At 52.0% G+C, this 13305-nt stretch overlaps 2 protein-coding genes across 2 annotated transcripts in view; one reads left to right on the top strand and one right to left on the bottom strand.

Moving 5' to 3' along the window:
- LOC141472191 (alpha-2-macroglobulin-like) overlaps positions 1-1214 on the top strand; it is a 42210-nt gene extending 40996 nt beyond the window's left edge. The window contains exon 36 of the mRNA XM_074159056.1: positions 918-1214. Coding sequence (XP_074015157.1) covers positions 918-943 — 26 coding nt within the window. The 3' untranslated portion in view covers positions 944-1214. The remainder of the gene's footprint in view (positions 1-917) is intronic.
- Positions 1215-4818: 3604 nt separating this feature from the next.
- The window catches only part of A2M (alpha-2-macroglobulin), a 30885-nt gene continuing 22398 nt past the window's right edge, over positions 4819-13305 (bottom strand). The window contains exons 26-37 of the mRNA XM_074151993.1: positions 12926-13010; positions 11615-11771; positions 11197-11271; positions 10750-10915; positions 9527-9750; positions 8753-8971; positions 8342-8469; positions 7892-7982; positions 7094-7162; positions 6596-6698; positions 5844-5885; positions 4819-4996 (exon numbers count right to left, since the gene is read on the bottom strand). Coding sequence (XP_074008094.1) covers positions 4971-4996; positions 5844-5885; positions 6596-6698; positions 7094-7162; positions 7892-7982; positions 8342-8469; positions 8753-8971; positions 9527-9750; positions 10750-10915; positions 11197-11271; positions 11615-11771; positions 12926-13010 — 1385 coding nt within the window. The 3' untranslated portion in view covers positions 4819-4970. The remainder of the gene's footprint in view (positions 4997-5843; positions 5886-6595; positions 6699-7093; positions 7163-7891; positions 7983-8341; positions 8470-8752; positions 8972-9526; positions 9751-10749; positions 10916-11196; positions 11272-11614; positions 11772-12925; positions 13011-13305) is intronic.

The raw sequence follows: 13305 nt of genomic DNA, 5'->3' as shown, positions 1-13305 counted from the left end.
CTGACTGTGGCATCTGAGAACAGGGAGAAAGAGGTTTGGACTTGAGGAAGGCAAAAGCTTCGTCTCCTGCTGGTGGTAAATGGTGACATTTATCTCCTTTTGTGTTCTTACCTGGTGTCCTGGAGAAGAGCCCGAGCTTCCACGCTTTTACCCCGTACTGCTGGCTAACCTAGGCTCTTAGGTTAGCATAGGTACAACTGTGTTCTGCTGATTCTGGCTCAACAGCCTCCCTTCATAGAAAAAAGGTGCATAAGTCCTAAGATAGATACTGAGTGGACAGTAGAACATTTCCAAAGGGTATATTGGTGTGGTCTGGTTATCCAGGCTGAGACAAGTGGAGAGGCTTTAGATTTTAGGCTACTCTACTACTCCTACCATGTCTATTAAAAGGCCTTGGAAAGGATGGTGGGAAGTTGCTAGTTGAGAGGTCCATCCACTGCTCTAGGTGTCCAGAGGTGGTCTGCGCTGACTAAAAGGCAGGTCTCAGTTGCAAAGCAGAAAGCTTCATTCCCTGCTCTGAATAGTACTGGTGCAGAAGATTCCTTCTACTCTCTACAGAGAAATACACTTTAAGAGCATATCTCTTTGCTGCAGTGAACATCCTTGCTGCCTGTTTGCACTGTGCTCCTGTGTCCATTCCAATTGTGACAAATTCCATTCGGCTTATCTCTCCCAGTGGGTCAGAAAGAACCTCAGCCCTCTCTCAACCTCACATGGCTTTGAAGGTGACCTGAGTGTTGTAATGCCGTGGATGACCCTCAACCCTGGTCAAACAGCAGCTCACTTTCCTGTACTGTGCTTCACACACAGCCTGGCTTCCCAGACCCCCGTCTTGCTCTCTCTGTCTGTTAGCCTGAGAGAGGGAAGTGGCCTGTCTCTCTAACTCCTGTATCCTCCATCTTCTTTCATCCTTGCAGAAGAAGTAGACCAGGGCAATGCATGAAGAATACTCCCATGTTGCTGGATCCCGCCAGCCTCACTGCCACCATCCATGGCGAGAACGGAGCGACAGATGAATAGTGCCTGCAAGGAATGGGAAATTAACTTTAAAAATAAATTAACTGTACTCACCAATGATTTCTGAACAGTTTATTCCCAATCCTGTTTTTTCATGCTCAGCTTCCAGTCACAGCTTTAACCTCCCTGGCTGCTTAGGTTGAAGAGCATCCCACCCAGCCATGCTTGTGCGCAGGGCAGTAAGGCTGACAAGTGAGGAAAAAAAGAAAAAAAAAAAAAAGAGGACAGCATAATTTAAATTGGGCTCAGCCTTCCTAATGTAGCCCTGTCAGTGTTATATACTCTGAAGTTGTCATCTGAGATTCTCCCTAATCAATGGAGAAGGACAGGTACTTCTTGAGAACAATTCCTCTCCCCTGCTTTAGAAACCATAGCCTTGATTGAATTGGTCTCCTCGGGTACCTATCCATGGCAGCCTGCATGGTCAGCTAATGTTAAATAAAACTCAGCTTCTGTGATGTGCCCTGTAGATACCCCTCCCAGGATTGTTTCTTGTTTGTAGAAGAGTGGGAGGAGATACACAATCTGCCCTCTTCTAAGGTTGAAGTGTGCAAGGGGGGGCAGGATGTGTGCATGTATTATGCCTTCAGCTGCTAACTCACAATGGCCTGTTCTCCAGTTGACGCTTGGACCTTCTTGTGGAAACTTCCATACCTTGTGCCTGCTGTTTCTGGGAGATTCCTAAGGAGTGGTGGGTAAACCCTCTTTTGGCAAGCAGCTTGGCCTAGAAGCTAATGGCACTTGCCAGTAACCTACCTACCTAAGTCTAGTTTAAACGGCGCATTTATTTAAATCTTAGAGTTGCTTTGGTGAAACTATCCATAGTCCTCTTAGATACCTCCAAGAATGCTCCCCTTTTCTTGGTCTTGTCCCATTCATTTCTGGGTTTAACTTTTGAATGGCAGAAGGGTGTTCTTATGTGACTGTTTATTCTCGTGAAATCCTTATTGTTAGGTATCGTGGCTTATTGTCTATCCAAAGTATGCACACCTAGTTGTTCCATCTATATTTTTTTTTAGTGTATCTATGCAAACAGTATTACTGAGAACAAATAAAGTTCTTCATCTATTTTGCTAGATATTAATATTATGTCACTGTCTCCTGTGGTGTTTGGCATTTACTCACTCAAGACCTTTTTGACAGCTCATATTCAGAGAAGTCTATGGAATGAACCGGCTTTGGTGAAAGCTGAGCAAAATTTCTAATCAAGCATGAATACTAATTGCATTTTGTTTTGATTTAGAAGTAGTAAACCCTTCTAATTTCCTACCGTGAGGCAAATACTGTTCCAGGTTCTCAAAGCTTTCGGTTGCTGAATGAAATGTGCTACAGGCTGGGGGCAGAGCGGCTGGAGCTGCCTGGCAGAAAAGGACCTGGGGGTGTTGGTCGACTGTGGGCTGAACATGAGCCAGCAGTGTGCCCAGGTGGCCAAAAAGGCCAACAGCATCCTGGCCTGTATCAAGAACAGTGTAGTGAGTAGGACCCGAGAGGTGATCATCCCCCTGTACTCGGCACTGGTGAGACCCCGCCTCGAGTACTGTGTCCAGCTTTGGGCCCCCTACCACAGGAAAGACATTGAGGTGCTGGAGCAGGTCCAGAGAAGGGCAACGGAGCTGGTGAGGGGTCTGGAGCACAAGTCTTACGAGGAGAGGCCGAGGGAGCTGGGGGTGTTCAGTCTGGGGAAGAGGAGGCTGAGGGGAGACCTTCTCGCTCTCTACAACTACCTGAAAGGAGGCTGTAGAGAGGCGGGGGTCGGTCTCTTCTCCCAAGTTACAGATGATAGGACAAGGGGCAATGGCCTCAAGTTACGCCAGGGGAAGTTCAGGTTAGATATTAGGAAATATTTCTTTACTGAAAGGGTTGTCAGGCATTGGAATGGGCTGCCCAGGGAGGTGGTTGAGGCACCATCCCTGGAGGTATTCAAGAGAGGAGTTGACATGGTGCTCGGGGATATGGATTAGTGTTGGGTGGTGTGGTGGTGTGTGTGGTTTGTTTGTGGGTGTTGTGTGTTTTTTGTTTTTTTGTGGTGGTGTTTTTTTTTTTTTTTTTTTTTTTCATCGGTTGGACTAGATGATCTTAAAAGGTCCCTTCCAACCTAGGTGATTCTGTGATTCTGTGATTCTGTGAAACTGGTTTGATTTTAGACCATTGTGATTTGCCTTTGAACCATGCAGCGCATGCTCTGTGGGGATAGAAATTCAGGGTTCAGACATTCCTGTACTTCCTTAAGGTAGCCTTGCTAAAGTTTCCTACACAGTAGGCCATGGAGGACCTTGCAAGCATGTGGCTTTGTTGATTCACAGCTAGTCAAGCAGGGAGATGTTAAACTGCTTTACAGATATGGACTAGGCAGGAAGCCCAAAATGACAAGCGATGTGGCTGCCCATGGGCAACAGTTAGGGGTTGTCTAATTTAAACGAGGCTAAGTTTTCATGATTATGACTTTGTTTCATTTGAGGCAGAGAAGATCCAACACCGTAACCATGTACTCACCAGAAAGTAAATGAAAAGGAAGGAGCTGCCGCCATCCATCTCCAGCCAGCTGTAGAGGCTGTGTATTTGCAGACCCACACGCACAAGTTTGCAGACCTGGCACTTTTGAACTTGCTTGCCCCTAACCATCAGTCTCAGCTGGGACCGTGTCTCCCCAGTACAGCCAGTCATGACCCCATAGCAGTGGGACAGCTATAAAAGGGGCCAGAGCAAACTGCTTTCCTCACCCAGTGAGGAATTCTAGCTCACGAAGGGGAAAAATGGTCTCGAGACACCCATGTGGACAATGACAATGCAAAGAGCGTCAACGCCACTGAAACAAACAGAAGTTCTTTGCCACATCGACTTGTATTTTTGACAACCTGGGTCTGTGTATGTGAAAGAAGCTTCCGGAAGGACTCCTATAGGTGTGTTTGCTTCAGTTTACATTGGCAGGGTCAAAGGCACCTCTGCACACAGAACCACGTAAATAAAATAGACAGGGTGCCACATGACTTACTGAACTAAGACTCATCACCTCTGCATCCCTGGGGGAGAGCTAGTCTAGGGAGAATGTGATCATTCGGAGAAATGACACGCAAGAAGTTTAACCCAAGCTACCAGATGGGAATCCAGAGCCTCCCCTCTGAATTCTGCTGAAGCACTGTAATCCTAGTTGTAAGGGAGTAAAAGAACCTGTATTAAAATTACTCAAAAAAAACCCCAAAATAGATCTACAGGCCTCCACTGAGGGGAACAGGATAAAGTTCTCATGAAAAACGCAAGGAGGTTGACTCATAAGGTGGCTCTTGGTTGAAATTCTGACTTATGACACTGTTAAGTTCCCCATCTCTCTCTGCTTTCACTTCAACTGTTCAGGAACAAGCAATGTCTTCACTGCCAGAATGGGAAAGTCTACAGGTCTTCCCTTCACTTCGGTCTGGCCTGCTGTGAAAGATCAGATCCCACAGGTTCACACTGTCCTTCCCACCTCATAGCAGTGATATCAGCGGGACCAAAGGCAATATGTGGGCAGAGGTTTACGTCCAAGGATTATCTTGCAGAAAACACACACTTCTAGAGGAAAGGTGCCACGGTTCCAGTGCATAATGGATCAGAGAGGATTTCCTCTCCTCCTGGAGAACTGGCAAGGATGGAGACGAACCTCCTGTGCCGAAAGCTATCCACCTTCTGGTATTCCTGGGGAGCTGCCAAACACTGCCTTGCCGTGAATGGCTCTGGATTTAAATCTCAACCATTGGACAGTCTGAGATATGGATGGGAAAAGATACAAGACAGTAACAGAAAATAAAGCCAAAGGCATCTGATGAGAATCAAGACTCAATTTATTTACAGTGTTACTTCCTTTTTGGTGTTGAGGTGTCCTCATCTAACATCTCAATAGGCCCGCTCAACAAGAAGATCTCCTAGAGGCGGAGACACACGAGTTGATCCAGCAATCCTCAGACAAGATGTGCTCTTCAGGCATTTCCCTCATCAGCCTCGGCTGGAGGTGAGGAGAGTGAGGTAAGTATCCTGCAGAGGCGGTGTCTAGAGCCCTGGCCATCTTTTCTGCATTCTGGTGGCTATGCAAGTCCAAGCCCTGTTAAAATCTGTGAAACTGCTTCACCTAAAAATACCCAGTGCTGACAGAATGGGAATGGCTGGACACCAAGATATCCATGCTACAGAGAAGGGAGGAAAGGTAGAAATATCCCGGAGATACATGAGCTATCCCAGGACACATTCTGTCCGAGGACCTAGGTTTCCCAAGAGAAGGGAAAAAATAACCCAGGGCTGAGCCTGAAAGGTCCCCACCGCTAACATGTAAATAACGTCAACATTTCACCACTGTGTTTGGGAGATGTTCTTCAGTATTTTTTAATATATATATAAATAAAAATTTATATATATTTTATATATATATATATAATTCCTCAGTACCCTTCTGTGTCTGCACCATGGTGAATGTGGCCCTGAAAAGGGCAGAAACGCGAAGGCCATGCGTGGTGTTCAGTCCCAAGGGAGATTTCAGTCTTATTTCTACAATGTGCCACACACACGCAAGAAAAGTCAAGTGCCTCTGTGCCAAGGAAGGCAGTATCACTGAGACTGCAATTCTCGAGTGGGCCACAATGAAAGCTGCACCTGATCTTGCACAGGACAGGGGGTGGCAGCATCGCTTTCCCTCTCTGTGCTTAGAGAGTCGTGTATGGAGACTGCAGTAGGCGCAGCGAGGATAAATGCTGACAGCATACCCAGGCTGAGGAAACCCAAGGTCTGCAAAGACTCTCATTCAATACAACCTGCAGCAGCCTATGCTGGAACACCTCAGGTCTTTCTGAGCACCCTACCTGTGGCGCAGGGAGCGGTGTACTCCTGTGTGGCAAATTCATCTGGAAAACAGAAGGGCAGGGAGGGAGCGGGCTGTGGCAGCGCCCGGGCACTGCCGGCAGAGGGACGGCTGCCAGAGAGACGCTTCTCCCGGGCCCCCAGCCGGCCTCTGCCGCCATCCCAGCTTCCCCCCCGAGACCCCCAGTCGCGGCCCTGGCTGGAGGCTGCAGCAGCCGGGCAGAGCCGCCCCGCACCGGCAGCCCCGGCGGGTCTGCACCCCAGTGAGCCCACGGGCTGCTCTGGCACCTTCCTCTGCCAGCACCGGAGCGGGGCCGGGACACACGCGCAGACACGCGCAGACACACGCGCGCAGGACGGTGCCGTGGCCCCAGCCCGGCGCAGCAGCCGGGGCAGCAGCGGCACAAGGAGCGGCGGGGCCGCCTGGAAGCCGGGCGCGGCCGCGCTCTGGGGACCCCCGGGCGCTGCCCCGCGGGCTGGCTCCTCTCCCCGGGGAGGCGGGACGGAGGGAGGGCCGGGGCGCGGGCGGCCTCCTCCGCGTTCTCCCTCCGGGGAGGAGGGCAGAGGCCGGTGTGAGGGGCAGCCGTGCGGGATCCCCCCACCCTCACCGCCGCCCCGCTGCGCTCCGGGGCCCGGGCGGTGGCCTCCAGCCCTGCGGTCCCTGGGGGCGCTGAGGCGGCGCGGCGGGGCCCGGGCCGGGGTGAGGAGCGGCTCCCCTCAGCGCCGCCGCGCGCGGCGCCAGCCCCGCACTCACCGGTCTCGTAGTAGTCGTAGACCTTCACCTGGGCCGGCTTCAGGCCCCGCACGGGGACGTCCCGCTCCAGCGAGAAGGAGAAGCTCAGGGCCTCGCTGCTCAGCTGGGGAAGGGAAGCGGTGGGGGCTCGGGGGCGGCTCGGCGCTGCCCCGGGCTGCCCGGTGCCTCCGCACCGCCCGCGGGCTCCCTCGCCCTCCCCGCTCACCCGTGCCCGGGCCTGCGGGGTGCGGGGGCTGCAGGCCGGGCTGAGGGAGAAGGGGAAACCCTGGGGCCTTTCCCCAGCCTGGGGGAGGTCAGGGCCCCGTGGGTGCGCGGGGCGGAGAGAAAGGCTGCTGAGGGCTGGGGTGGAATGACTGAATGGCCAGCAAAAGTCAATACACTGAGACTTGGTGCTATTCTTGTCGGAGTCGTGGTTGAGTCCCAGATCTTTTGCCCTATGTGGCCACATGTCCCAGGGGCTGTGTTTCTGCCCTATCTTCGCCCCAGACGGATACTCACCTTTTCCAGATACACCAGGACGTGGTTGGTACTCAGCTCCGTGCGCTCAATAACGGAGCGGCCTTCCAGCTGAAGAAAGAAGACCAAGATGTTACTGCGTTGAGGCTGGTCTCCCTGTGCCCCTTACACAGCCCTATGGATGGGATGTACTGTGGATGAAACACTGGGGGACCCAAGGAACTATGTCTGCAGCAGGTAACTGCGTCCTTGGTGTGCCCCTCGGTATCACGGTTCCCCGGCCTTCCCTTTGCCAGCCTGGCTGATGAGGGATGGCCCAGCTCCAGGATAGACTGAGCATTGGTTCCAGCACTGTGATGGAATAACTCAATGAAAGTATATTCCTTCTGGCTAGCTAGTTCTACGGTACCTAATGATTGCCTATATTTTCCAGAATCGGCATCTCAAACAGTGACCCAAGACCTAAACAATTACAATGCAATAAGGTGTTGTCAGATCAGCAGAGGGGAAAAGGCAACATCACTACTTTGTCTGTGCATAGGACATTCTATAGTGTTGAGGGAGCTATCAGAACACAATGATCGTAAAGGTGCCCATCGCCAACCTAATGGAAAAATGGCATAATCTGTTTTTCCTAGATTCATCACATCGTCTCCCCTTGTGCTGGCCTTGAGCCAGGTATAAAACAAGAAGGCTATAGACAGCAAATGCGTATATAACAACGGCAAGATCAAGCTGATTCACAACCTGAACCCCTCGAGTTTGTTAAAGACACTTGGAAGGTGTTTTGGAGATTGCTGATTGCTGAAACTGATTGCTGCTTGATAAACAGGCTCCTACCTTCCTCACGGAGGACTTCACAGGAATGAATCCCGACAGCATCTTCACATCAACAATCACCATGTTGGAGACATTGCGCTCCCCAGTGTAACTACGGAACCCAGGAGCAAAGATTCAGTGCACCTCAAGTCAAAGCTTCCACCTTTTCTGTAGCACTTGGCTCCCCACCACCTCCTGGCAGTCCAGCACCACCTTCTGCAGCTATGCCAGGCTCTGCTCGTCATCTATGCAGCCTCTCACTAGCCCAGCCCTGGGCTGCCCACACGGCTCCAGCACTGCAGGACTTGTCCTTCCTCCACAGCCTCTCCTCCCAGCCCGGCTGCTTCCTGCCCGCTTTTCCAGGGGGTGCGCTGCCCCTCCAGGGCTCCCAGACTGGCTCTGCCTGGGCCACCAGAGCTCCTCCAGCTCCCGTGGCTTCTCAGGAAGGCTCAGACCCAAACGCAGACTCACCTGACGTTTATGCCTATGTCAAAGGCCTTGTGAGCCTTGGAGTCTGCACATGTCTCTGGGATCGTGTACACGTGGAGCATGAAGGGGGCGTCCTCCTGCGTGGGCTGCACGTTGTACCTCAGGCTCGTCTAGGGGAGAGCCAGCAGCTCTGTGTGAGCGCGTGTGCTCAGCACGTGAGGGAGACCATCCTCTCCCCATCCCGCCTCCCGACTTCTCCCATTCTCCCAGCTCCTCCCCGCTGCTGCATCCTTCCCTCCTGTCCTCCCGCTCTTTCTCCTCCACCTACCTCTACTCCTCCCCGAGCCTCCCCTCCCACTCCTGCCCTCTCCGCTGTCCCTTCTGCCCTCTCCCTGGCTCCTGCCTGGCCAGGGGCTCCCCTCCCAGGATGGCGCCTGCCCCCCTCACCCTCACCTGCAGGTAGACGCATCCTTCGCCGGACACCTCGGTGCTGTAGTCCCCTGGCACCCGGGGCAGGGGCACGCGCTGGAGCAGCAGCCGGTTTGTGGGATCCACTTGGAAGTCTTGCTGGAAGTCCCCTCCAGATCGCAGGGTGACTTTGGAAGCTGCTCCGCTCTTGGCGTAGGTGACAGCTCCGTACAGGGACAGGGCTTGGAGAGCCACCACTGTGTCCTGCAAGAGACAGGTCCCGGCACCCAGGGGGATACAGTCAGCCTTTCCCACCGCCTGTCCTCCCACAGCCTGCCCTTTGCTGGGCCCTTTCCCTTCCATTCCTCACTTTCTCCGGTGGTAAGTACAAAGCAGAGAGGGAAGGAGCAGCGTTTGCGCGTGTCGGTTCCCTCCCTGCGTCCTCTGCTCAGCAGTTGCATGATCCCTGAGCTCCCTGGCATGGAGCCCTGCGCAGCCCTCACTCGCTCGCCCCGGGGTGAAGGAGCAACTTCAGAAGCACAAACCAGTTGCAGTGGGAGCCCTCTCCAGTGGCACAGACGTACGTCCCTTGTGTCCCTACTGCTCTGTGTCCAGAAAACCAGGTCATTCCCAGAGGCACTACCTGACCTACTAGCCCCAAGCCTCTTGAGAGCTTGGCAACCATGGCAGATACTGCGGGGATACGCTGTAGGACTACAGTCCCTGCCCTGCTGAACCTTCCTGATCTCCCACCGGGCTCTCCGACGCGTCCCATCTTGTGACATTGATGTGTGAGGTCCCGGGAGGGAAGCAGCTCACCTGGGTGGAGGAGAAGCCTCCGTTGGGATTCTGCTGACCGCTGATCCACTTTGCAATAAGAGATGCGAACGACAGCTCCTCCTGGGAAGGTGCCGGCTGCGTGGTGAGGTGAGCAAGGAGCACGTAGGCCGTCATCTCCACTTCAGCGGAGGGAGCTCGGTAGCGATAGTACGGGAGATCAGCCTCCGGCTCTTTCCCAGGCCGCTGCCAATGAACAGACCCATCTTCACAGGAGGCAGGGAGAGCGGAGACAAGCACACAAGCAATTATTAGCGGTCATTGCAAGGTGGTTCCTGATCTGCTGCTGCTGGTCCAGCAGAGAGGACAGAGCCTCCACAATGCATCTGTCACGGAGGATGAAGTGGGAAGGGTTCGGTGTCCGCTTGCTGCAGGTTTACAACTAGTCTGAGACTGCTGAGGCTCAGTCCTCGGCCCTGGACACCACTTTGGCCCAGACTCCAGGTTCACACCGACATTTATGGGCTTGAGCACCAGCACAGCACCCGGCTGGCACTCCTTCCCTCGCTGAGTAGAGATGCCGGGGCTGGGCAGTGACAAGCTCTGTGGGGCAAAACGACCCAAAGAACGTGGCCGGGGCTTGATAGTGACCTGCAGGTGGGAAAGGCGAAAGGTGCTGGGCAACCTTCCTTCACAACCCCGCTACCCAGCGCTCGGGCAGACTCCGTGTCCAGCCTGACTTCCCTAGAATGCTTCCGAGTCATTACGTGGTTTCCTGGAAGACTCAGAGCTGATGGTCGGGCTTGTGAAATGACCTGTATGTTCATTTTCTCTCTCAGCACATCCAGCTCCTCTTTGACTTATCGTCCCTCCTGCCGTGCAAGGTCTGCTTTGTTCTATGCTGAGCACGTGCACTGGGAGGAAGGAGCGGCCACAACCATTGCTAAGCCTTTGCTAAGCAGTGCCTGGTGCGGCAAGAGGAGCGGGCTGAGGAGAGACGGTGGCAGAGCTGCCCTTTAGTTCCGCACCGATGGGGATGGTGCGTGGTGCTTCCTGATGAACTCCCTCGGAGCAGAGAGGTAGGACTGGGCACAGAGAGGGAGTTCTCAAAAACGCAACCCCTTTGCACAGGTCCTTCCTCTCCCCCCACCTTTCCCCACCCACAGAGTCTGTCTCCTGCATCCCTTCCCCCACCAATGAAAGCCATTTTATCAAGGGAAGATGTAAGGGTTGGGAGGCAGAGCTGTCCCAGCAGGAGCACTCACCCTTTTTCACAGCTTCCTTTTCAAGTGAGCCGAGCAACGCCTTCCGCTTCTCTTCCTTCCCTGCCAGGGCGAAGGCGTACGCCATCAGTGCCTTGGTGTATACATGGTTTTCTTTCTCATTTGGTGCTGTTTCCAGGCAGAACAGAGCGTTACGCACCACCGAGTGCTGGGGAGAGATAACCAGTGATTAGAAGGGTAGGGAGAAATGAGGTTTTTGCCTTACTAATGACACACCATTCCACTGGACTTTGAGTCTGCCAGAATGAGGTCTAAGAACAAGTAAGGTACAATGTGTTCCAGAAATTCTAAAATTGAGAGCACATAATTCTTCTATCACCGCAATCAACAACCAAGTCTTTTTTCCAATCTGGAGCGACTTCTGGGCAGTATGTTGTCATCATAGACTGAGACAATATAACTGGCACAAGTTGGGGTGCAGCCACATACTGTTACAGGCAGAGGAATCTCCAGCAATGCAATAGTGATGTAGGCCGTCAGTGAGACCTCGTTGTCCACTCCACCCTGTAGAGAAACACAAAGGTAGATGCTGACCGCACCTAGCTTCTTATCTTCAGTCTTTTCTCCCATTCCAGTGGGAACAGTTTATTTGGCATTGTAGACCCTTAGCTTGCCCTCCTGCCCCTTGCGACTGATGTGGAAGTATCAATACCACTTATAGAGTGGAGGCTGGCCTTCGTTCTTCTTCCTGTTGTGGTGATCATACGTAATGGCCTTTGGCTCCCTAATTCTTGCCATTGACACGGGAATTTCCTATCTCCCTGTATGCTCAAGAAGCTCAACTAGACCCGTGCTACTTATCGTCAAGTTCTAGACTCACAAAAAACCAACCAGACAGAAGTGTTACCTTCATGGCGTTGTTCAGGAGTGTCCCAGAACTGCGGAAGCAGCCGTTCTCCTTCTGCTTCTGAGAGAGCCAGACCAAAGCATCCTGGATGTGCTTCTCATCTATGAAGATGTAAGGCCGGGCCTGGGCAAAGGACTTGAGGACAAAGGCTGTGAGCCTGTAAGGGAGAAAGAGCAGTGAAAGGGCCTGAGCAAGCCTGTTGTCCATCTCAGGTGACAGGGCCTATGTGCACGTCATCTGTCCAGAGAAAATAAAGAAGGCCTAGGGAACTGTAGGCCAATTAGTCAGACCACATGTATATTCTATCTTCACCTCAAAAAGTTTGTCAAAAAACTGCTTCCCACCTTGATTTCTTGTCCTTCTCTTGGCTCATAAAACCCTGTGATCCTTTTGTGTTGACAGTACAGTTTGTTGACCTGTATCTAAACAAATCTCTTTGGAAAAAGTAGAGAATTGCATGCCAGTAAGCTCAACATCTGCATAACAGTAATACTCAAAATGAGAGGGAAGAATAGTTAAATCCCTGTTAGCTCATGGTCTGCCAGCAGGACTCTTGCAGTAGAAATCCATGCCTTGTGGATTTCCCAGAGCTCCCCAGAGTTTTAAAATGAAGAAGAACGTGTTAAAAGAGTTTTTGCTGGAGTTGTTACAACAGCGATGGAGAAGAAGCAGGCATGTGGTGAGAAGCCAACACGCTGTTAAGAGCTAAGTACCGTTTCAGGAACTGAAAGCAAACCGACGGTGATGAAATTATCCATTCTTACCCTTACCTAAAGCTGAAAACACATGGCCATTATACGCTGAAGCAACTCAAAACTTTGCAGTAGTCACACTGGCAACACACACGCACCTCCAGGCTCTCTTTGCTTAGTGACACACAAACACTCTTGGAAAAAAAAAAAAAATCAAAAACCATAGAGCACTGCTCTTGGATTATCATCCTTTCAATTTATATGGAAACACCTTTCCCAGCAGCCTTCTCAGCAGATGCTAGTCTGGAACAGTTGCCACTGCAACTCCTCAGCTTTTCTCACTCAGGATGTGAAATCCCTGCTCCCTTCTTCCCCAATTTATCTTCATTTCCTTCTTGACTGTGTTATGGTCCTCAGAGTTGCTGGTGGGAAAATGTGCTTCAGCTGCATAACTGGCTGATGCAGCCTGTTTCATTAAGTAGGAGGCAGCAAAGCTGCCCTGGAAAGATTGCTGGTCTACAACAGCATTTCCTGCTTATTGTCAGGAGGCATTTATTATAAATGTGTAGGTGAGAAAAAGGAGCATATAGAGGAGGCATAGGTGACATTGAAATCTCACCAAGTGTTCCCTGGTTGGCCATAACGTGGTCCAAAGGTACTGTAAGAGCCATCTGGGTGCTTGTAGTTTAGCTGCCTCTGATAACCTGGAATTGAGAGTTTAAGCAAGAATCAGATGCCAGAGAAAGTCTGCCGAGGGATGGGGGAACAGAAAAACAGCTGTATCAGCAAAGGCCAAAGAGAGAGGAGTAGGTCAGTCCTATTCTAGCCAACAAGTACTGGTGTGTCCCCACCTTCATGCACTGCTTATACTGCATGAGGAGAAGCATCACCTGCCTTTCTTCAGAGGAAAAGCAGGGCACATTAATGGCAATGGGCAAGTCACTGCAGCAGGTCACCTGTTAACTGTGTACTGCATTGCAACCCACTTAGGGAGCTGAG

The sequence above is a fragment of the Numenius arquata genome, chromosome 1 (genome assembly GCF_964106895.1).
Source record: "Numenius arquata chromosome 1, bNumArq3.hap1.1, whole genome shotgun sequence".
Classification (NCBI taxonomy): Eukaryota; Metazoa; Chordata; class Aves; order Charadriiformes; family Scolopacidae; genus Numenius; species Numenius arquata.
Note: the sequence above shows the minus strand (reverse complement) of the source record. Positions and strands in the feature narration are given on the sequence as shown.